Genomic DNA, 25,003 nt, shown 5'->3' on the forward strand with positions numbered 1-25,003 from the left:
GTTTCCTACGTCATCAACGTAGACAGAAACGACGACGTTGGCACGCCGGTGACGCAGCTCAGCGCTACTGACGATGATGATGTCACAGGGAACGGTTACGGTCGAGTGAGTTTCGTAGTGACGTCCGGAAATGACGATCTCCTGTTCGATGTCGATGCAAATACAGGTTTGTGAGATTAAAACAAGTTATTTTAGGGGGAGGCAGTCGAATCGTTTTACCCGTCTTAAACATGCATACTCGAAGCAAAAATGCATCTCATTCATAGACCCTTATTGTACACAATCAAAGAAATTTAGTTATACAATTACCCTAAAATAAATGGCTTAAAATCCGATGAAATAAATGGCTTAAAAAATTCCTATGTTTTTTCTTGTTTTTTTTTTCAGTGTGTTGTTACCTGTTTTTTTTTCTAGTGTTTACAATACGCGATGTCCATATGTTTAAGCTTATAATCCCTTCCCACAGGACATGTATCTGTGGCCAAACCACTCACTGGAAGAGGGGTTGGTTCAATCTACGAGATCCAAGTTACTGCAGTTGATGGTGGAGGATTATCCTCGGATGTTGATGCGTCCGTTGTGATCAGCATTGTGGATGGGAGTGGAACTGGAGGCGCAGTCTTTACTCAGTCACGCTACCTCTTCAGAGCATCGGAAGATGCAGATATAAGTGACGTACTTGGCCGAGTGTCAGCTGCCGCTGAAGGTCGGTTGTTTTTGAATAATTGAATAAATGAATTTAACTTCTTCATCTTCGTGGCGGGTAAACGATAGTCATTATAACGTCGGTGTTATGTATATAAGTCCTCGTGCCCGCTTAATTACCAGGTTTCAAACTTTGTGGGTACTTATATTTTGTGAAGTTTTTGGCTGATAATTTAGACAAATCATAACTTGGTGTTTTGCTTAAGGACACACATGATGCTCGCAACGATAGCAGCACCAAGCATCGAACCCAGAAACTTTGGGCTAGCGGCATGTTTATGTCGCAAGTGCAACCATTAGTTAGGTTTATCGACTAAAATATTCACCAAACAAATTGTAAAAACATAAGCACTATTAGAAGTATAAAATCACGTTTGACTTTAAAATAAATCCGTGTGTTTAAATTGATGAAGTAACCCGCTATATTCTTCCTTCGAGAAACGTTCACAGTGGCGCCGCCTATTCAAAAGCATCTAATAATACACATCAAAGCTTCGTTTTAAAGCTATAAGTTTTAATTATCGACCCGTCTATTCTCTCCCTTTCAAGTCGCGCAAGAAAGCCAATTGACATTCACCTTCGCTCGTTGTTGTCTACGTTATAGTTACTGCTGGACTTGAATTTGAAATTACTACAAGTTTAGATTTCCCGCTTTTGGTACCAAGAATGCTATATTTCTTTGGGAACTAGTTTTCTGGCACACAGCATTTTACATAGATTCAACTTTTCTACTCTTTATAAAAACACTTTAAAACAATTGTTTTTCTTCTATTTTAGATGGCGGTTCTGTGACGTACTTCATACGTCACGATCCACCTCGCAGCAGTTGGTTTGCTGTACGCTCTAATGGTGACGTCATAGTGACGTCACAGATGGACAGAGAAGTGTTTTCAACAGTCTCATTCCAGGTACACAAGGTTGAATGTTCAACTAGATTATTTTAATTGTATTTTTAGTAGTCCTACGGTCATTAGAAAGAGTCATATGTTGTATAATTGTATATAAACTATTTGTTTTAATTATTGCCTCTTTATTTTATTGTTCAATAATTTCTCACAGTTTCACCTGGTGTGCTACAACAGAAGCACCTATTTTATATTCTTCCATTACTATTATATGAATCGCAAACGTTTAAAACAACTTTTACAAATTGACCCTTAAATAATGTGTGTTTATTTCATTGAACAATATTTTCTCACAATTTCACCTGTATATACAACAGGAGCATATGATTTAAATTCGCCTATAACCATTCAACCAGTCTCGAAAATTGATATCAAAGTTTAGATATCATTCTTCTTAAACTGCCAGGTCATTGCGTCATCCGGGACACCCCCTATTTTCGGCTTTGCCATGGTAACCGTGGAAATCTCTGACGTCAACGATAACGCCCCACATTTCCTGTCGAGCACGGAAGGCGCTCTTGGTTCTGTTACAATACCTTACACTACATTGGTTGGGGGCAAAGTGCATTCTGTGGTTGCTGTTGACGACGACCAAGGCAGGAACGGCCAGGTAAACACATTTGGGATTTTGTATATTTATATATTTTGGGCGAAATACTTTGACTTTTGTGCCTATTTTTTGTGGGGGGGGGGGTTGCTTCTGTGTATAAATAGTAGGGTGCGGAAGACGGTACACCTTTAGCACATAATATCCAACTATCCTGATCGTATTTTAAACAATTAACAACGGTCTATGGAAGTCGTGAGGATGCGGTTTTATAATTCTTTGAATGTTCTTTGTTGACTACCAAATTGGACGAGAAAGTTTTGAAATGTGTCCCATCTTCCCCCACCCTAATATATACGTTATTTGGAGAAAGAATATTTTGGTAATTACAGTGAGAGAAGTGCATAAATATGGAATAGCCGCTTGTTTTTTTTTTAATTGCTAAGCAAATATGGTGGTTCCAAGAACCGGTCGGAAAACCGGTGTATCTACGAAACATCGACGTTCATAACCTCCATTAATAAACAATGAACACGCGCTTATCTCGGGAGCTGTTTAGATAAATTTTCCCAGGCTATTGCGGATGTCGTTGATTTTCACATTGCGACAATCGACATCAAAGCAACGTAATTCCAATAACCGGCACCCTTAAAGATTTATGTAAATCTTGAAAGATCCGGATTTTCAGAAAAATCCCGGCACATGATCGTACTCCAAATATCGGTGTCTTTGAATTACCGTTCATATGCTCCAGGTATAGTCTCGGGTTCCGCCTCATGTTACGCGCAATGTTTATTAATTAGGTTTAACAGTAATTCGAAGACGTGTTAAATGCGTATTTTATGTTCATGTTCCATCGTAGTTTATATACTGTTTGTTTGTGTATGTACGTGGCGTTTATTGTTCCTTGTAACGGCTTAATCGTGAAAACACTTACGTTAAACATCGTCGTTATCGAGTAATCGCTTATCGTCGTTACGCGTTATGTTGTAATCTTATTGATTTCCTGATAAAACGACTTTCTCAGTATTGCGATAATAATTATCCTAAAACACACAAGCGTAAATCTCGAGGCTTAAATAGATTAAATCGTATTATCATACAAATGTTAGGCTACCCTGTGACACAGTTGTTAGCGCGCATGTCGGTAACCCATGGGTAATGAGTTCAAGGCTCGTCGCTGCTACGTTATGGGCATATAACGACTGTCGTTTTCCGGCCACGCCAGGATAAAGCAAGTTACATTTATTTATTTATCCTCTGCTTAGTAAAAAATGAATAAATGTAAGACGTTATAACATGGGCGTGTTTTATTCACATACTGTTCGAAGTTTGTTTTACACAACTTTTATTTTAATATACAGTAGGGTGGGAGAAGATGGGACTTTTTAGCACATACTATTCAAGTATCCTGTTCGTGTTTTGAACAATTAACAACGCTCTTTTATAGTTGCGAGGATACGGTTATATATTTCTGTAACAATTTTTTGTTAACTACCAAATGGGACAATAAAAGAGAGTGAAAACATGTCCCATCTTACCCCAACCTACCCTATGACCAGGTGAACTACCGACTTCAGTCTGACTTCTTCATGGTTGATGAAAACACGGGAGTCATAACATTATCAAGGGAACTGCCACAGCATACAACAGACTACAGGTATTGACTGTATTTTAAAACAAAACGTGTGGACAAAAACTATTGGTTGAACTCTAAAGCAATTTTTTGAAACCATTTTTTAGTTAAATTTTAGTTTAGCTTTATTTAAAATTGGATAAATAGGTTTTCTAATCCCCCTTTTTGCTGATGCAGTTTGAATATTGAAGCATATGATGAAGGGGAACCCCCTCAAGTGACACAAGCAAACTTATTGATTCACACCACAGCTCCTGATGTTAACTGCCCAGTGTTTCCAGCTGCATTTCGATTTAGTGTTGCCGAAAGTACCCCACTTTCAAAGAGGTACAGAAATACTTCTTTTATGATAAAATTCTGCTTCCCCTTTTTTATTCAATATTTGTAGCTCACAATTCGTCTTGTGGGTAGTGCGCATGCACAGAAGTTACGGGTTCAAGGCTCGTAGCTGCTACTGTTCCAAGCGCATGTGATCTTGAGAAAGACACTTCCCAGAAATTACCTCTTCTTAGTGGTCACTAATGGGTTGTCTAAATAAAAACACTTACCTATAAGGTTACATGCATGGTAACTCGTAAGCTGACTCAAGGTATATAAAAAAGGACATCCATGTTATAACAAGTGTTGTTTTCCGGCCACACGTGGCTAAAGCAAGTTACATTCATTCATTTAAACATTATTACACCTTAGTTTCAGCAACATACAAGCCACTACCATCAACTCCACAGCTAAGATCGCTTACTTCATCCAATCAAGCTCTTCTTCTTTCATCTTCTCCATCTTTTCCAATGGATCACTCTACTTGAACAAACCACTGGACCATGAAACACAGGACTTCTACACGTTCAAGGTGAAAATACTAAAATATAGCCTACATTTATGTATATGGTTATTTATATCATTTTGCATTGAATTATAAATGAACACTTTTGACCATTATGATTTTTTTTATAAAAACAAAATTGGATTTTGTTCTGGTTCTATGTTTAATATTGAGTTTTTAAACAGTTTTTATTTAAACTAAAACATCATTGTATTTATTTGGTGGTGTGGTACAATGGTTACAGCTCTCGTTAGTAGACCAGAGATTTATGGTTCAAGACTCAACAATGCTACCATTGTGGGCGTATGTGTCAAACACTTAAGGGCAATTCCCTTAGCGTAGTGGTCCCTCATTGGTTATTCAGATTGTCAGCCATACAGAAAAAATATAACAATCACCCACAAAGTTACATAATTGGTAACTCGGTAAAAACTACAATAATATTTTTATTTTTTCTACAACTATACATCCAGGTGACTGCCACTGGTTTTCCCTCCGTCTCAATTTTTGCCGATTCATGCTATGTGAATGCTGACGTCACAATCGACGTAACCGACGTGAACGACAACTCACCTATTTTCACCAAACAAACTTACAAGTTCAGTATTGAGGAAAATTTGGCGGGTGGTTCAGAAGTTGGAATAGTATCAGCAACTGACGTAGATGCCAATGATGATGTGTTTTATACGTTTGCTGTTGATTCCAATAAATTCTCCATAAACCGAGCAACAGGTGATAGTTTCCTAAACTCTAATGCAGAACATGAATGCGTCAGATCAGAAACTGTATAAAAACACTTTAATGTTGTTTATCTAAATAAAAATATCCTTCCTAAGTCCAGCATCCAGGAAAAAATATGTCTGTTCGGCTCAGTGACGAAGTGGTTAGCGCGCGTGCCTCTAACCCATAGGTAATGGGTTTTAGGCTCGTCGCTGCTACCATTGCCGGCGTATGTGTCCTTGGGCAAGACTCTTAACATGAGTTGCTCCAACCCAGAGGTTAATGGGTTATCCAAATTATCAGCCACATAAAAAATGATAAACTTCAAAAAATATGATCACCACAAAGTAACATACATGGTAACTCATAAACAGGCACGAAGTGTATGAAACAATACACTCGTGTTTTATGTATATCAGGCCACGCAAAGATAAAGTAAGGTTCATTCATTCATTCTGTTAAAGTTTCTTATGATTATTTTTAAATATGGATGTTCACAAATAACACTATTCCATACTCAGGTGTAGTTACTACGTTGGTGCCACTTGATCATGATATCATAAAAGAACATTCCCTACTTGTTCAAGCCAGTGATGGGAAACACTTGGCTGAAAGTATGTTGCGCATCACTGTAAATGACATCAATGATAATTCGCCACAATTCCTGATGACATCATCAGAACACCTGGCTGTTGTTTCTGTAGATTCTGAAATAGGTAAATAAGCTTTGTATGTTACATAGGTGTTTACTGTTATTCATTGAAAATTTAACTCAGAGTTGGTATATCACCCCAACTTAGTTGTCCTCTAAAGCTTGCTTTTTTTGTTCGATTCTGGTAACTTAAGTTTTGTTAAGTGATTGAATTCTTCAACTGAATGTGTATACATAAGTGCCATTTTTTCAGATATGTTTGTTTTATTACAATAGTGCTATTTGAAGTTTATTGTGTGGGCAGATGCTTAGTATAAAGTGTGATAAAACAACACAGTAAATTACACTTAACCCGCTTAGATTGTTTTGCTTTAATGTGAGTTTATGTTAGAATCCTAATCACAATATTGTAATTTCATTCCTTCATTCAGGTTCATGGGTTGCTAGTTTAAAAGCAGCTGATAAAGACAGTAATTTGAACGGTCAAGTATCCTACACTATGACATCACAAGATAACCAGATGTTTCGTATTGACGGCAACACTGGTAGCATTATGGTCAACACTGCACTTTTGACAGTAAGTTGTGATGATAATAAAGCATATTTACTTCTACCTGTGATGTCACAATGACCATTATGAATACACAGGGCTTGTACACTGTCCATGTAAATGCACAAGATCAAGGATCTCCCTCACGCCATGAATCAGCGATTTTGCAGGTATAAAACAATCCCTCCTCTATTTGCACCTAATTTCTTTTACTGTTTTGATTTTCATTGTTAAAAAAAACTAATGGGAAAATTTATAGTTAGAAGACATATTTGATTTAGTTTGATAAACCACATGTACAAAAGGTATTAATAGAATTTGAATATGCTCGCGTGGCCGGCATATATATTGTATGGGCATGGCTGACAAATGTTACTGGCCACTGAATGTAAGCAATGCCGTTAAGTGTCTTGGCTAAAACGCCCTAAACTGTAGTAGCGACAAGCCTTGAACTCTAAGCTATGAGTTAGAGTCATGCGTGCTAAGCAACTGTGCCACGCCAGACACAGAAAATGGCACGAAAATAATAAGTTCTAAGAACAACAGGCTAATTTTTGTTTATATTTACTCTTACTGTTAAGCATATTAATTTAAAGTACATTGCCACAGATTCGCGTGAGAACATCGAGTGACAATCCTGCTGAATTCGACCAAAACAAATTTGTATTTTGTCCGATTGAAAGTTCCAACCCGGGGTCTATTCTTGGAACGTAAGTATTAACCACGCATACAGTACTTCTATAAAAAACAATTTCTTTCTTTTTTGTAATATATTATCACCCCAAAAGTAACATACATGGTAATTCGTAAGCTGGTACAATGTGTATGAACACCCATGATACACCGACTGTTGATTTCTGGACTTGCAAGAATAAAGCAAGTTACATTTATTCATTCCTTTAGTATATTTTTTTCTAACAGTCATTTGAGAGTTAAGTCACTTATTAAGAGATGCAATTCTGTTTTGTTTGTAATTTTTTTACATGCAAACCTAGATTTGGTTCAACTGCTTCCAATCAGAGACAGCGTCGGTCAGTCACCACATTTCCACAATATGAAATAGTAAGCAGCAACGATGGAAGTGTCTTTCATGTAAATAAAACCACAGGAGAAGTGATGTTGCTGCAGAGGTTAGACTTTGAGGCCAGACCACAATACCTTTTTCAGGTATGCTTTTATATTGGTCACTTCTAGTTTTCTCTATAGTTAATTTAATGTACTTATAGGTAATAGTCAATTAAAATTAAAAAGGAAAAGTTGACCAATGATCTAATAATAAAACTTTTATAGTTAGACAGTTTTCAATAAACATTTAAAAAAAATTAAAATATGTTTTTGTTGTTTAATTTTCACTGTTTATTATTTATTTTTTAAATTAAAAATGCAATAAAATACTTAAAGATTATCTATATTTCCTAATCCTCAGGTGGAAAAGAAAGAATCCAATGATGTCACAAAGATCCTCTCTGCTCAGATCAACCTCCGTGATGTAAATGATCACACACCTCAATTTGCCTCCGGATCAATGATCTTTGGAGTTGAGGAGAACACACGAATAGGAAAGGAGGTACAGAATCAACTTAAAAACAACTTTTAGTAAAATTAAAGTTAAAAAAGTTAGTTTGGCAATTCGGTAATATCAACTCGTAAAGTAAATAAAGTTTTTATTTAATCTTGCATTTGCACTAACAGCATTGTGTTTATGTTTATATAAAAAAAATTGTGCAATGTGCAGTTAAAAATAAAATACACACAAAAATGCACTACCTGTACTTATCTTTAATTCCAATCTCTTCCAGGTGTATAGATTCCATGCCACAGACCATGACTCTGGTATCAATGGTCAACTCACTTTCACACTGGTCAGTCAATCTCCATCATCAGTCTTCAGGATGAACAGAGAGACGGGAGAACTCATCGTGGATGCAGGGATCGATCGAGAGGATGTGGATCAGTACATCCTTGTGGTCAACGTAAGTCAATCGATTTGACAGAAAAATTACATTTTAAACCCGAATTTTCATTTTTAATTAGAGACCTTCCAGTTATTGTTGTACCACTCTAAAAAAAATGTTTTTTTATTAGTTTATTTTTTAAAAATTATATAACTTTTATTTTATTTAAAAATTTTTTATTATACACAAAAGTCACCCATCCTATAGCCCCTGTCACTGCCCCACCACGCAAATTAAATAAGTAATAAATGTGTTTTAGCACATAAGACCTTTTTCGTTAAGCAGAAATGGCTCATATTTTTGAACTCTTTTTGACCTAATTCCTATTTTTTTCAAGGTAACTGATGGCTCACTGACTTCTCCACTTTTCTCGAGCGCGTCCGCTCACGTGATCGTCCGTGATGTGAACGACAATGCTCCTCGTTTCATCGGTCGTCATGTGACGTTTGTAGCCGAGGACGAACCCGTTGGATTCCCAATCTCTCAGATCTCAGCGGAGGACGCAGATGCAGGGACTAACGGAAGAGTCGTATATTCTATTGTATCCGTAACATCCGATATAGGAAGATCAATAGAAGAGATGTCTTATTTCCATGTTGATCCAAACACAGGTAAGTTTCAGTTAAAGCTGACACAATGGACACAATTATTAAATGTCAAATGCGCAGTTTAAATCTATGCCTTAAATCCTAGGATTATCATATCCTTCCATAGAAACTTGGGCATTTGAAATAAAATAGGAAAATTCAGATTTTGATTTTACAATCACTAACTCTTTGTTATATCCCAGATGTTTTAATAATTTTATATTCAATTGATTTCAACCATGTTATATTTGTTCATCATAAAATGATATAAAATATTTCATTCAGGTTTGAATTATTAATCAATGTAACTTATTTATCTTCTTTTTTCTGGGTAAAGTCTGATAATGCAGGTGTTCTACTTTATTCACCTAGTGGCCGCTTTTGAGTTTGTTGAAATACATTGTTATGTTTCATTAGCCTAGTGCCTGCTTACGAGTTACCACATATGTAAGATTTTAGTCTTGAGGCAAAGGCTCTAAACACTAAGCCATAGCACTGAACAATTTCTGGATTTTGCTTTTCCTCTTATTTCTTCGGAAATAAAGAAAAACAAGTTTAATGGTTTAATCTTAGGTGTGTTGACTGTGGCAAAACAACTTGACTACGAAAGAAGCAAAACTCATTTCATCAATGTCTCAGCATCAGATCTTGCCCCACAACCACAAACAACATACCAGGTATATAACATACTTTGGGGATTAACAATACAAAACGTTTTGAAGCCCATTTTGTAATCCATTTTTGTCAATGCAATTTATCTAAGGCATAATTTTTTAAAAACTACATTTTTAAAAAATATATTTCTCCGCAACTTAAATGACCTGCATATTTGGGTAGCTAATATAAAGTAAGTTTGGGTTTACTTTAAGTTAGTTTAAATTTTATAAATACATAAGTATCTAAACTTTGAAATAATTTTGTTTTTCCATTTTAAACATATTGCTTCAGAAATAATAAACCACTTTTAATATCACGTATCTTCTACTCATGTAAATGACATTTGTTCACTAGATGTTCACGATTCACGTGACAGATGTGAATGACATTGCTCCCCATTTTGAGCGTGAAACTTACGAAGCTGAGGTTATTGAAGGTCAAAGTATCGGTACCATCGTTACCAGGGTTACAGCGCTAGATGAAGACTCAGGTTGGTGGGAACTGCTGATTTATTTGTTGAGGTTTTGTTGTAGCCCTTATTTTTTAGCCAAGTGGCCAAAGCAGAGTTCTATAATATTCCATAGTAACCATAGGACATGGGACCTAGGGGGGAAACAGAGTGCCCTCATTTCTCATAAGAGTACAGTTAAAAGAAAATGAAACATTTTAACATGCATAGTAGTGTGGGGGAAGACAGGGCACGTTTAGCACATATTATCTAAATATCCTGATAGTGGTTTATAAACAATAACCAGTGGTCCATGGCTGTCGTGAGAATACGGTCTTATAATTCTTTGAATATTCTTTGTTTACTATCAAAGAGAGGGAAAATAGAATGAAAAGGTGTCCTATCTACCCCCACCCTATTATATCTAATACCAAAATAGAAATAATTACATTGTATCTCAAGTTCTTAACCATTTTAACTTGCCATCCTCTTACCAATTGTCTTATAGCAAACCTCATTGTACAGGTGAGAATGGCATCGTAACTTATGAATTACAACCAAGTTCAGAAACTGAAGCATTTCTAATTGATCCAACTAATGGTGTGATTACGCTTACCATGGAACTTGACAGAGAAAACAAATCCAGCTACAGACTTACAGGTTCATTCTTTACTGTATAATTTTGGAATTAACTATTCATAGGTTGCTATTATAATAACAATGTACAATTGAAATCTAAGTACCATGCGCTAAATGCTAAAATGCACATTTGATTTAATATTTTTTATGCCATTACAACAACCTTAATTTTATGATGAATATTTAATGCTGTTTTCATTCTGATTTTTTAATATTGTTTAATTAATTGTTGTTTTTTTTACATTCCATTGTTTGTTAGGTGAAACAGTCACATTTTAATCCAAAACATTTTTTTTTTTTTTCATAACCGTGTTTTAACAACTGTTGTTTTACCGTTACTACCGATCTTCTCAATTTTGTAAACTTTCCTGTTATCACAAACTCAGAGACAATTTATTCATTCATTCAAGAGACAAAATAAGTTTTATCTATTCAATACTTATATAATAGCACCAAGTTAGCCTTATTTTGAAATTTAAACTCAACCATCCACCTTTCCACAGTGTTTGCGCAAGACAATTCTTTTCCTGTGTTATATGACTGGTGTACTGTGGTCGTTACCTTAATTGACATTAACGACAACACGCCCCAATTCTCACCACTTGATGGAACTAGACAGCCGCCACTGCTGGCGAGGTTAGAGATCCCCGAACACATGGACGGACCACAGGTTGTTCATACCATCGCTGCATCTGATGATGATGCTGGTGATAATGGAAGGGTTACTTACTCTATATCAGGTGATTATCCATTGTGTGGTTACTGTGTATCAGTATTAGTATGATTGTAAATAATTTTTTGGTGAATATGAAAAAAAAAAAAGTTTTCCACAAAATAACATTCGTGGTAACTCGTAAGCTGGCAGGAAGTGTATGAAACAGCACCCCGTGTTTAATGGCTGTTGTTTACCGGGGATGGGAGGATAAAGCAAGTTACTTTTATCCATTCATACCGCCGAAATATTATTTACGTTATGCCTTGTGTCGGAAGTAACAAAATATTACTATGAATGTTTTTTGTTTTTTTTTTCAATTAGCTCTGTAAAGTTATAGGGCAAATGTAGTTGTTCTTTAAATTTTCACTTTCAAAAATCATTATTTTTAAATTATTACTTTTAAAAGTTATTATTTTTTTAAATTTTTATTTCCAAAATCACGCTTTTGCTAAGCACAACTGTGAAATTTTAAAAACTACCGTGTCCAAAAGATATACGAAACCCTCGCTATATTTTTACCAGGTGGAAACATTGGTGGTGACTTCTCATTAAACCCTTCGTCCGGTGAGCTGTCAATCACACGGCGGTTGGATCGGGAATCAACCAGTTCATACCAGTTACAAGTGGTTGCCAGTGACAATGGAGAACCAGTTCGTTCCGCCTCGGGCCTGATTGATATCACAGTTTTAGATTGGAATGATAATGATCCCCAGTTTACTGAAACAGCATACAGTGGGCAGGTTGAGGAAGGACTTACCAAGTATGTAAACCTAATTACTTTTAAAGGTTAAACGATTAAAAAAAGTGTGTAAAAATCATAAAAACAAAACATTATAAAATCATAAAAACAAAACATATATCTTTACCAATTTTTTAATTTTTCAAGCACTGAAATTTATTGCTTAAAGCTGTTTTTTGACACCTTTACTAATAAAAATGCAAAAACAAAATCTTATTATAGGTTTATTAATTTTGTAATTTCCTGAAATTTGTTGTATAAACTGTTTTATTTACACTTTCATGTACGAAAAACATGAATTGATAATTTAGACGTAAAACTCTTGCCAAAAATGTGTTCTTGAAACTATTCTTTTATTTTCAGGGGGCAATACGTTCTCACAGTTCGAGCCACTGATGCCGACATCGGGTTAAACGGTGAAGTGAGTTACTTCATTTCAACAACAGCTACAGAATCAAATGTTTTGAGTGGCCAGTTCTCAGTGGATACAATGACTGGTGTATTGACCACTTCCACCACACTGGACAGGGAAGTAAAAGGGAGTTATAACTTTTTTGTGACAGCTGTTGATGCCGCTCCATACGGGCCGAGGTCAAGCATGGTACCTGTGACAATAACGGGTAAGATTGTTTTAAAATATTATTTTATTAAACTGAGGCTTTCTGTACAGTTGCATAAAATGGATCTTAGTTACGTAATTTTGCTCATTTATGGTTTCAATTTTATTTTTATGTGCATAAAAATAAAATACCCCATAAAAGCAAGGTTAGTATAGTAACTTATTATTTTCACAGTTACTGATGTGAATGACAATCCACCAGTATTTGATGAGAGCTTAATACTTGTGAATATATCACGTTCAATATCACCTGGTATGGAGGTGGCTCGTGTAAGAGCAACTGATGCAGACAGTGGATTGTATGGTGAAGTTACATACAGGTGCGTAGTTGAATACAGGTGCGTAGTTGAATGTAACTTGCTTTATTCATGCATGGCCGAAAACCAGTCGTTATAACACGGGTGTTTTTGTCAGTTACAAGTTACAAATTATGTTAATTTGTGGGGGACTTTTATTATGTAGTGCTGATAATTTGTACAACCCATAGTAGGGTGGGGTAGCAGAGGTCAAGTTTTATTCTTATTTCCGTTCCCATTCAGTAGTAAACAAAGAATATTTACAAAAATACATAGACGCATCCTGACTACTTTCAAAAAGCGCTCGTAACTTTTTAAAAAATGATCATGAAATATGGAGTTTATGTGCTAATATTATCACATCTTACTATTTTCTATATTTTAATTGCATTAAACATGTGTAGAAATATACTTTAACATTGTTTTGTAAATATACTAGATTATAAACCTTGTTATTCAAGATTTGGAAACAGCTCAGCGAATCAGACGCTGTTCGAGATTGATCGTGTTCACGGCAACATCCGGATGCGAGAATCGATCCCATCCAACTTCCCCGCACAATCCTCTTTGATGGTGATCGCATCTGATGGTGGAGTTCGACCTTTACAAACTTCTGCTGTTGTACAGATAACTATAAGTAAATATAATACATAATATAAATATAAGGCATAATATTTTGAGGTTGGAATGATATTTATACCTGCTTTTTCAACAGTTGGGGAGCCAATCAATTTTGCGTTTCTTGAATTTGATGAAATGTCTTATGAAGTCTCTATGTCAGAGACTGTACAGAAAGGTCACCGGGTCACAGCGGTAGGTTATTACTTTATGCTTGCTTTTTGTTTGCAATTGTAAACAGCCACTTATAAGCAGTTTACCAAAACAAACTTGTTTGGTTTTTATGCAGAATTATCAATTTTCCTAAGCAACTATTTAGCCGAGAATGCAGATACTAGTACTCATAACTTTTCTATTTCGTTTTCCACATTCTAAACTTTAAACACCTGTTTTTTATTTTTAAATTGGTTTGATAATCGTGGAGACAGTTTAGCAGTATTTCAATAACTTTTTGTTTAGAATATGATTCATCATTTTAAAATCATAAATATCTACAGGTTCGCGCAGCATTGCGTGGTGCGACATCTGGTGGTCACACCATCATATACGACCTCCATTCTGGCAACGAGGATAATGCCTTTGTGATGTCACAAGATGGAGAAATCAGAGTCAACAAACCAAATTTACTCGATTTCGAAACTGAACCAAAGTAGGAACAAGGGAACCTTTTTTCTTTTTTTGTGAAATGTATTTATTGTTTCTTATTTAGAAAGTTTGCTTGAAGTTCCAAACATTAGACAATATTTTGTTGGAATCGGCTTTTGCCTATTGGCATACACCATTTCAATATTACCTTACAAAAATTATGTTTTCACATTTTTTTCCAACGACTAGCCTATCATCCCAAACTTTCCATCTTTGTTCAAATTATTGACTATTTTTACCTCTATGCACATTTCTTTTTTCTTATAAACTGCTACTTTTAAACTTAACTTCATTTTCACAGCATTCGTCTCATAGTATCCGCTTCAGTGGCGGGCGGGGGTCTTTTTTCAGCCATACATGGTTATGCGACCGTCTATATCCAACTACAAGATGAAAACGACAACTCGCCGCGATTCACACAAGATATTTACTCCATACGAGTGTGGGAAGACCAACAACCAGGAATATTTGTTATGCCGGTAAATTTATGTGTTGTTGTTGTTGTTGTTGTTGTTAACATTTGGCATGACTTTACATTTACATGTAGTACTGTGTGGCAATATGGGATCCGTAAGCCCCAAAATTTCTGATCGTATTTTAAACAGTTCTCTTTTAGAGTCATCGGCCTTAGGTTAGATAATTTTGTAAATGTTCTTTGTTTACCACCAAATAGGGCAAACAGAATGAACACACGTTTCATCTTACCCCACCCTTCTACGTTCAAGTTTTGTTTCTTCTATAAACCATACATTCACCTAGGCATACTTTACTTTAAGAAAATCTATTTTTAACTTTGAACATTGCTGTTTTTATTTTCGCATGCAGTAACTGAGTAACATTATTTATATCTCAATATTAATCAGTTTTTAAGCACTTAAATTTCATATTTTTTGAGTAACATTATAGTTCATTATTAATTTCATTTATTTGTAAATAAACAAAAAAAGCATTAATGCAAATTGCATACTACAGGTATTAGCAACAGATGCAGACTCGGAGAACAACGGTTGGGTGAGATACTTTATAAGTTCTGGAAACTTGGATAATTCGTTTGAACTTGAACCAGTGACTGGATACCTTAAGACGAGACTCAAACTTGATAGAGAGGTGAGTGTTATAGTTCTGAATATGGGGTATTTATATATATGTATGCTAACTGTCAAGTTTCTATTCTTACTAGCGATAATTATGTCGACCCACTTTAAAAAAATCGATTTTTGTTTTTCCTCACACAAGTTAAATCCTTTTTTGGCCAGATTAAATGTTTGAACAATTATATTTTAATTATAAAGCTTGCTTAGTATAATTACATAGTCCCACAACTTCCGTGCAAGTTTACAGCAAGAATTATAAAAATCGTAAACCTAATTGTAAAACACATTCCACAGGTTCACGAGCATTACATATTACATGTCAATGCCATGGACCAGGGGGACACAGTTCGTCGCACTGGCTCATGCACTGTTTCTATTCAAGTCGTTGACATAAACGACCACAGTCCTACACTGAACGTACCGAGTGGTCCACTACTCGTCAGTGAGGACACGGCAGTGGGCAGCCACATAACTACGGTCACTGCCAATGATAGAGACGCGTCGCCTATCATTAGTTTCTCTTTTCCGAGAGGCGGCAACCCGGGATCTCACTTTAGCATTGACAGGTAAAGATTTGGAATGAATGAATAAATAAAATTTATTTTGTCTCTTCGGTCACGATAACGAAGAACAAGAGAGTTGATAAAAAGCGAAAAACAGGCAGTAATGGTAAAACAACAGATGTTAAAACACGCTTATTGATAAAAAGAAAGAAATAATGTTTTGGATAAAAGGCGTGACCGTTACACCCTACAGACGATAAATATTACTTCAATGTATCTATGTATTTAATAGAATATAACTTGCTTTATTCGCGCGTGGCTGGAAAACGACGGTGCCAGCTTACGAGTTAAGATATATGTTACTTTGTTGGTGAATATTTTTTACTTTTATTTATAGAAACGACGGCAAGATATACCTCAACAAAGCTCTCGACTTTGAAATCATCGAAAACTTCAGTATAACTGTTCAAGCTAGTGACGTAGGGCTCAACGTCACACACAACGTCAGTGAAGAGCTGTATGTGGTGGTGACTGACGTCAACGACAACTCCCCTGTCTTCCGCCAACAATCGTACCACGTGAGTCGGATGACGTCATAATTCATTCGCATTAACTTAAATATAAAGATATAGTAGGGTGGGAGAGGACGGAACACCTTTAGCAAATAATATTCGAATATCCTGATCGTGTTTTAAACAATTAGCAGCGGTCTATGGGAGGCATAAGGATAAGGTTTTATAATTCTTTAAATATTCTTTGTTTACTACTAAATGGAACTAGAAAGTAGAACGAAACAGTGTCCCATCTCCCCCACCCTACTATACACAGTGTATCTGAAATTTCGATAAATCACGTAACGTTTAAAACAAGGCATTCCCAATTTTGTAATCGTTTTTTTGAATTTCTACAGTTTAAATTATTTATTTTTTAAAAATTATCATCGGTTTCAAAACTTTCAGACTTTGCTGCCCGAGTTGTCTCCACCTCACAGTCACGTGATAACTGTGGAAGCCACTGACTTGGATTCTGGTGAAAACGGTCGAATAACTTACCGACTTGACAACGTACTTCCCAACAAACCTATATTCGTGATAGACCCTGATACAGGTTAACTTTTAATGCAAATATATCTTCCGAAGTTGTTGTTTATATAAAACATATTTGTGCATGTATACATAAATGTATGAATGAATGTAACTAACTCCCAACATAGAGTTTAGGAATTTTAGCATACTATTTGTCTGATACTTGTTGTTTTCCACAGGAGAAATAACAACAAATAAATCGGAAGCGCTGAACCCTCAATCTTCCGTGTTTAACTTAGAAATTGAAGCTTTTGACCATGGTGTCCCACCTCGCGTACAATCGGTGTCGGTTCGCGTACAGGTTGGTTGGTTGGTTTATGACGTCAATTTTTGTTGGTTTATGACGTCATTTGTTTGATTGTTTATAGCGTCATTTTTTGTTGGTTTATGACTCTTGATTATTTATGTTTTCTTGATTTTTTTTGATTATTTATGACGTTATTTTAATAACGTCATTAAACAACCGGTGCATGCGTGACGTCACTTATCCAGCGTCACGAATTTGTCCACGTCATCGCTTATTACGTCACAAACATCTCAATTGTTACAGATAACCGACGTGAACAACAACCCCCCAACTTTCAGTCGATCTCAATACGAAGCGTCGGTGAGCGAATCCGCATCACGTGACTTCTCTATCATTAACGTCACTGCAACTGACGCGGATTATTCACGTGACAACAACGTCATTATGTACAGGTTAGTGGGTAAAGCGACCATTAAACTGTAACGTAAAATTGGTCATATTGTTATGCAGGGCTTGCATTGTTTTGCGGACGACTGGGTCTATACGGAGTGCAAAACTTAAGATTAACTCCTGTATAGTTGGCTGGGGAAAGACGGCACAAATTTAATATCTAAATATACCAACCGTATTTTAAACGATTAATAACAGCATATGAGAGTCTTGAGGATACGGTTTTTTATTTCTTTGAATTTTATTACTACCAAAAAGGACGAGAAAATAAAACCAAAATTTGTCCCATCTTCCCCGCCCTACTATATCATATGCCTTGGTAGATCATGTGAACATTATTTACAGAACATAAAACTATTGCATACTTTTTTTGTATTTCTTTCGTGACTCCAATATTTAATTAAAATATCTGATACCTATACATTTGAAATGTTTCCGAACTCTGTTCCATGCATAATGATTGGTAAACCAAGTTATAACTTGTAGAATCATTTCTGGAAACACTGGTGGCGCTTTTAAAATTCGCACTCTGAACGGTCCTGGGAAACAAACCCTCGGCGAATTATGCGTGGCCGGGGATCTGGATCGGGAAACCACCGACCGGTACTTTCTCATTGTTGCTGCAATAGACCAGGGAACACCGAGTCTCAGCAGGTACTGCCTCCGTATTTTACTGTATTATTGTTTAATGGATACTGATTTAAATGCATTTTTCTAAGCAACGTGGGAGGCGCTAGATTTTTTTTGCAAAACTGATAACATTTTGTTTATACTTATAACATCTGCTTCGGCATAAGTTAAGTATTGCGATTGATATGCATTTTTGTGTAATTTACCCTTAATTTTTACATCCAGCAACGCCACAGTGGTTATCAACGTTCGTGATGTGAACGACAATCGCCCGAGGTTCAACAAGACATCATACTATGGCAGAGTGGCAGAGAACAGAATCGGAGAGGCTCCAGGACCTCCTAAGCCAGTACTACAGGTGAGAATGAGTTGTATAACCTATAAAATATTCAAATGTACCGAGATAAGATCTTTGTATCAATTGTACAGTACGCGTGGTAACATATACGTGTTGCACCGCATTTAGTACGATATTTCGTATGGTCTATACTTCTGTTGTTTCAAAACATCTTTAGTGTAGAGATCTGATGTTACAAATGCAACATGCAAAAGTCCGATCAATTGTATTATAAAAGATATGTTTCGCCTGAATGGTGTCGTCAGTCCTTTATTTAAATAAACAGCTTCAGCTAAATCGACGTTTTGTCCACAGCAACGTTAAACATAAGTTTTCCCAATATTTCTTTAGCTTTTAACAGAACAGTTCTGTATTTAACTATTCAAACATGATCATTGTAGCTTTACGCCGAGGAAGACGACCTGAATTCTGATTTCAAATTCAAAATCATCGCCGGAAATGACGACAATGCATTTGAACTCAGTGATTGCGATCCACCAACTGGAGATTGCGCAATGTTGGTCGCTAAGGTAGGTTGACTTCATTGAAATAGAAATATATAGTAGGGTGGGGTGGGGGAAGACGGGAAACATTTAGCACATAATATCCAAATATCCTGATCGCGTTTTAAACAATTAACACGGATATATGGGAGTTGTGACAACACGGTTTTATAATTCTTAGAATGTTTTTTTGTTTACTACCAAATGGGACGAGAAATAGTATTAAAGGCTGTCCCATCTTACCCCACTGTTTATATTAAAATTCTAAGGTAGTTTGTTGTAGTTAAATGCTATCCTGTGACTATGGTGAAAAAATATTAAACATAGTAGGTTGGGGTAAGACTGTTCGTGTTTGTAATCTATTCCGTTGTCATGGTTTGTAATAAACAAAGACTATTTACGTAAGTGTATAACCGTATGCTCACGACTCTGAAGAAGCGTTGTTGATTGTTAAAAACAGGATAAAAAAATATGACATATTTAGTGCTAGCATTATTCGTCTTAACCCACAGTACTGTTATACATTACTGAAATTATTTTGTTCAGTTTTTTGTGTATTAACAATACCGCTATACGTTTCACGACAGTACGTCGACTACGAAATCCAATCCCATTACGAACTCACTGTGCAAGTATGGGATGATCGTAACTCGTTGCTCGCTAAGTCCTCCATTGTCGGCGTCACAGTGGACATTGATGACGTCAACGAATACGCTCCAAAGTTCACCATTCTGTTTAAACAGGTTTGTCGTGGGTTTATAATTAGTTTAATAAAATCTTAATTTATTAATTTAATGAATCCTAATTTTTTTAATAAATTTAATAATTCATAACAGTATTAAAATAGTGATAAATTGCTTGCCAAATTTGTTAGGATGTTAAAAAAATGGTTTAAAGAAATACACGTCTTTCGAATCGCGTGTTTACCGTAAACTTTAATAACCTTACCATTGTTTTGAATTTCTTCCGTGTTAAAAACGTTTTGACCATAAGGGCAATTCCAAATATTTCGTTATTTCTGTTGAAAAAAGCTAAAGAATATTATTTTTATGTCCAAGCAAAATATTTTGTCAATTTCTCAGGTCAAAGTGGAGGAGAATACACGAGCAAACACCACCATATTTATTCTCGTGGCCGACGATAAAGATGGCGGTCGGTTCGGTCACGTGATCTACAACGTCACAAGCGGAAGGGCACGCTCGAGTGCTTCGTCATGCGTGGGGAACCGCGATATTTTCCGTGTTAACCCTGACACCGGGGAAGTGTACGCAACTCAAGAGTGAGTGAATGGGACTTATTATCGGGATATGTTATTTTACCCACAATGAGATAAATGTTTCATAAAACAATTTTTGTCAAAAATTGAAATTTTCTGCATTACTCCCGCTATATAAAACGTAGAAATAATGAAATGAATACTTGTTTATCGAATTACTGCTTAAATTGTAACGACATCTTTTATTTTTTTTCATTTCAGTCTTGACTTCGAGGTTTGCAGTCAATATTTCTTCTACGTAACTGCGACCGACGAAGCTGGCGACTCAGTGATGATACCGGTGTCTATAGAAGTCGAAGCTGTGGACGAGTATGCCCCCGTGTTTAATATTGATGACGTCATGGGGTACCGGTTCCAGGTACCATACGGGTCACCGGAGAGATATGTGGTAGGCCAAGTAAGTAAAAGGCTAGATTTGCCGTTTGTATTATAATAGTTATGTATGTACACGACTGTCGGCTAATATTTTGGTATTTTATTGTTTTTTTTGGAATAAGAGCTTAAAAGCGTATGTTTTGTTATAATGACGTCACTATATCGCCTAGGTCAACGCTACAGATGATGACGTAGGTGCTGATGGTGACGTCAGGTATTTTCTGGAAGATTCGTCCACAGGACACGGTTACGTCATCAATGCTACATCAGGTGTGATACGTTTGTCTGAAGCAGTTGTCAATGGCAACGCAAAAATATTAAGAGTGTCAGCTCGATCCACCCATCGGAAGACCATCACTCACGTAACTGTAGAAATAACAGGTACATTTCAACTCAATTTATAATTGCTTACTGTTTTATCCATTTTAGTTGGATAATATAAATAAATTAATGTAACTTATGTCCTGGAGTGTTGGGTCAACGACAGTCGTTATAACACGGGTGCTAACGAGTTACCATGTACTTTGTAAGCCGATTGTTTTTTGTTCGTTTCTTTCCTCGTATGTCTGACAATTTCGACTACCAGTACGGGGTTACCGGGTTGAAGCAATTGTCTTGTCCAAGCACACATACACCTACAATGGTGAAAGCGTCAGTTCTCGAACTGGTACCCAACAGAGAGACATCTAACCGCATTATTCATTGTTTTATTTATTACCTAGGCACCCCTATTATACCACCTGAGGCTCAAGTGTTGTCCATCGTGTTCGGTGTAATAGCTGGCATAGCATGTGTGATAGTTCTTATATTGCTGGGCAAGCATTGCTACAACAAGAGAGCTTACAGGTAGGATCAGTATAGTTTACTTTTTACTTTACAAGTTACTTTATTTGCTTTGCTTGAGGTTAAATAGCAGTTTTGTAACGGCATATTGCTTAAACGTATAGATATCGGAAATTACGTATAGATATCGGGAAAAAAATAATGCAGATACTGAAACCTGAAATCGGTGTAATGTTTTAAAAAAAAATCGTGTCGCAAATTTTTTTCATGTTTTTTAATGTTCTTGTCGCCATTGAAAAACAACTACTGTATTTCACAGAGAGCGAAATAAAGCTGACACCGCAACCTCGAAGACACCCAGCCGCAGCCCAGCTGAAAGTGACGCCAAAAGTTTTTACGATGTTTCCTCCCCACACGATACTTCGCCCACTAGCGCCACCCAAACACGGGGTAAACCAATGAACGGTGTGCATAGGAATGGGGTGAAAACGATAGGCAATGGTTCTTCCGGAGATTACCAGGTAAAATTAAAAGGATATTTTACAAAAAAGGTGCAAAATCGTTGTACACTCAGGAACGTGTTTACCCAAATGATGGATTGAATAAATTCAAAATAGTTTAAACTGTCATTTTTAATTCGAATTAGTTTTATTAAAATGCCACAAAAAATCTCATTGTACAATACTATAATAAAAGTTTAATTGTTAGTAATAATAAAAATGTAAATTTTCGTTTTCATTTTTATTATTTTAAACTTGTTTCTTTTTCACAGCTTAAAACGCTTGCGAATGTCGCTACCACTAGCGGAGTTGTGGGTCACCGTAACAAACATGCAACCGCTGCTGCCAATCACGATAACTCATGTGAGTTGCATTCGTTTTACTCCAGTCTCCCATACTCTGCATAAACGTATATTATCCGCGTATCATTACCTAAAAGGGGTGTATCAACGAAAAATCAAAAAGTATAGTAGGGTGGGGAAGGACACCTTTACCAAATAGAATCCAAATATCTTGATCGTGATTTAATCAACACCGGTTTATGGGAGTTGTGAAGATACGGTTTTATAATTCTTTGATTGTTCTTTGTTTTTTTTTACCAAATGGGACGAGAAAATAGAATAAAAAGGTGTCCTATCTCCCCCCACCCTACTATATATAGATAGAAGATGCTTAAACGTGTTTTAAAGGTACCAACAAAGTTTCAAAAAACTAAAAACCTATAGTACTAATTTTAATATTCTCCAGCGAGTGCCTTTGGAAAACCTGCAAAAATCACGAATGGCATCGCGAGCCGGATGTTACGTCATCGTGTGACGCAGCTGCATGAGCCCACTCATACCGGAAATGACGGATCAGCTGAGGACGAAGAGGTTCTTCGTATAAATTCTACATCCCCATCATCAGGACAGCAGTCATCTTCCGCTTCCCTCATCCACGATAGAAAAGATCGAGTTCCGGATTCAGGGATACAACAGGTAAGGACTGTGACCCTGCTAAGTTTTTTGTCGTGTACAATTAGCAAACTCCTTTCATTCATCTGGAATGGCATTCTCGGTTATCGACTAAACTAGTCGCCGCCTAAATTTGTTTTTTTCATTTTATAGTCGCCCAACTAAAATTTAGTTGGTAGACTTTGACAGACTGACTTCTATAATATGTAATACACGGAAAATTAGTCGACCGAATAAACGTGAAAAAACACCGACTTGTTTAGTCGATAGCCAAAAATATCATCCCTGGTTCTTATTTTTAAATTTCCCCACTTCCAGGACATCGATCGATCTTCCACCGACACACCAACCGCTCCTCTGTCGAAAGAAGTAAATCGTCCACAGAGCGTCGAAAGCATCCACGAGTTCGGGGAGGAAGGCGGTGGCGAAGACGTCCTGGTCACCATGCCACCTATACGCGGTGCCGAGCCCCCACCTCCCGCCAACTTCAATTTGGACGACCGTCACCGTCGCGCAGTGCTACACGCCTCGCTTGGGGTTTTAAAAGAAAGTCCAGCGCAAACTTCTCCGCCGTTTCCGAACCCCGGCGACTGGAGACCAGACTATCAACCCCTAAGCAGCGTTTTCTCCGAAATCGCACGATTACGCGAGGAATCGAACGCTATACGACATGCTGCTGCCCTACAGCAAAGGGGTAAGCAGCAGTCCGGATCCAGTAGTATTGGAAGCAGACGTAGCACAGCTTCGTCCATTATATCTGAACGATCCGGTCGTCCACCTCCCCTGCTAACCGCAGTACCTCATCAAGGGACGGAAATCGCAGCCCCAGTACCTTTATCTAATGCTAACTCATTTGACATGAGCCCAGTCTCCGCGAAAAACGTTTACGCCCGACCTAGCCCAATCTATCCACCGAGTCACCCTTCCAACACAAGCAGTCCCCGCACCCCAACAGCAGTACCACCTTCATACTCATACGTGATGGCAACTCGACCCCCGGGCAGCGTCGGTAGCGGCGTATCGCACCGCACCCAACACAGTGACGCATCCGTTAACTCTAGATCAAGCACGCTCCCGTACGCTTCCTCCTACAACAGAGGTCTCTCTCTTACCTCATTACCCCGTTCACCAATCAGTCACGAGTCCAGCTTTACATCCCCTGCCATGTCACCCAGTGTCTCCCCTTCTCTTACCCCTATCACCACACACACTCCATCGCCGTACACCAATGTTATCACACCATCTTTTGGTGTCAAAGTCACTCGGTCAAAATCGGACGAAACAAATTTAAGCAGCGAAAGACCCGAAAGGATTTTGCACGTATAACTCGTAAAGCGAGTCATTCTATTTCCGCCCATGTTAACACGTACCAAATCTGTCTTCGTATACATATTTCCTGTACCTTGCTTGCTATTAATTTAAGCGTAAATTCGCTTATGAGTTTAATTAAATGCCTTTCCAATGAACCAAAGTATAAAAACCAAAGTTTTTGTAGACATCTACATGAAAAGGTATACATTTATAAAGCGTAACGCCGTTCGCAAAGTTCTGCTTCAAACATATTTATTTAACTGTGAGTTTGTTCGTCTCATAATCTCACTGCGTATGCCGTATAATAAATATACGAATTTACTTACAACAGTACTGTTTTTTTTAGGTAAGGAAAGGTGGGGCGAGATGGGACACCTTTTCATTCTATTTTCTCGTCCCACTTGGTAGTAAACAAAAGAACGTTCAAAGAATTATAAACCGTATCCTCACGACTGCTGTAGACCATTGTTAATTGTTTGAACATGATCAGGATATTTGGA

At 36.9% G+C, this 25,003-nt stretch overlaps 1 protein-coding gene across 1 annotated transcript; it reads left to right on the plus strand.

Annotated features, from left to right (window-relative positions):
• Nucleotides 1-6: 6 nt before the first annotated feature.
• LOC100182359 (protocadherin-16-like) lies at nucleotides 7-24,737 on the plus strand. Its single transcript, XM_018817770.2, has 45 exons — nucleotides 7-166; nucleotides 467-706; nucleotides 1,483-1,613; nucleotides 2,017-2,220; nucleotides 3,720-3,817; nucleotides 3,971-4,120; nucleotides 4,484-4,643; nucleotides 5,090-5,348; nucleotides 5,858-6,052; nucleotides 6,420-6,565; nucleotides 6,637-6,708; nucleotides 7,148-7,248; nucleotides 7,534-7,705; nucleotides 7,965-8,105; nucleotides 8,338-8,511; nucleotides 8,831-9,104; nucleotides 9,654-9,757; nucleotides 10,092-10,227; nucleotides 10,711-10,845; nucleotides 11,328-11,564; nucleotides 12,062-12,299; nucleotides 12,642-12,898; nucleotides 13,073-13,217; nucleotides 13,655-13,830; nucleotides 13,909-14,006; nucleotides 14,309-14,460; nucleotides 14,758-14,935; nucleotides 15,429-15,563; nucleotides 15,845-16,116; nucleotides 16,451-16,631; nucleotides 17,013-17,160; nucleotides 17,318-17,439; nucleotides 17,689-17,837; nucleotides 18,322-18,489; nucleotides 18,691-18,823; nucleotides 19,204-19,332; nucleotides 19,893-20,048; nucleotides 20,388-20,584; nucleotides 20,783-20,978; nucleotides 21,127-21,337; nucleotides 21,679-21,802; nucleotides 22,059-22,260; nucleotides 22,512-22,602; nucleotides 22,987-23,216; nucleotides 23,511-24,737. Exons 3-45 carry the CDS (start codon nucleotides 1,578-1,580, stop codon nucleotides 24,516-24,518), a joined length of 7,890 nt encoding a protein of 2,629 aa, XP_018673315.1. The 5' UTR covers nucleotides 7-166; nucleotides 467-706; nucleotides 1,483-1,577; the 3' UTR covers nucleotides 24,519-24,737.
• The last annotated feature ends 266 nt before the right edge of the window (nucleotides 24,738-25,003 follow it).

The sequence above is a fragment of the Ciona intestinalis genome, chromosome 2 (assembly GCF_000224145.3).
Source record: "Ciona intestinalis chromosome 2, KH, whole genome shotgun sequence".
Taxonomy (NCBI): Eukaryota; Metazoa; Chordata; class Ascidiacea; order Phlebobranchia; family Cionidae; genus Ciona; species Ciona intestinalis.

Coding starts and splice junctions, on each gene's coding strand:
- LOC100182359 (XM_018817770.2), top strand. CDS start 1,578: ATGGACAGAGAAGTGTTTTCAACAGTCTCATTCCAG. Junction 14,936..15,428: donor CAGGAATATTTGTTATGCCG/GTAAATTTATGT, acceptor TGCATACTACAG/GTATTAGCAACAGATGCAGA. Junction 22,603..22,986: donor TGCCAATCACGATAACTCAT/GTGAGTTGCATT, acceptor AATATTCTCCAG/CGAGTGCCTTTGGAAAACCT.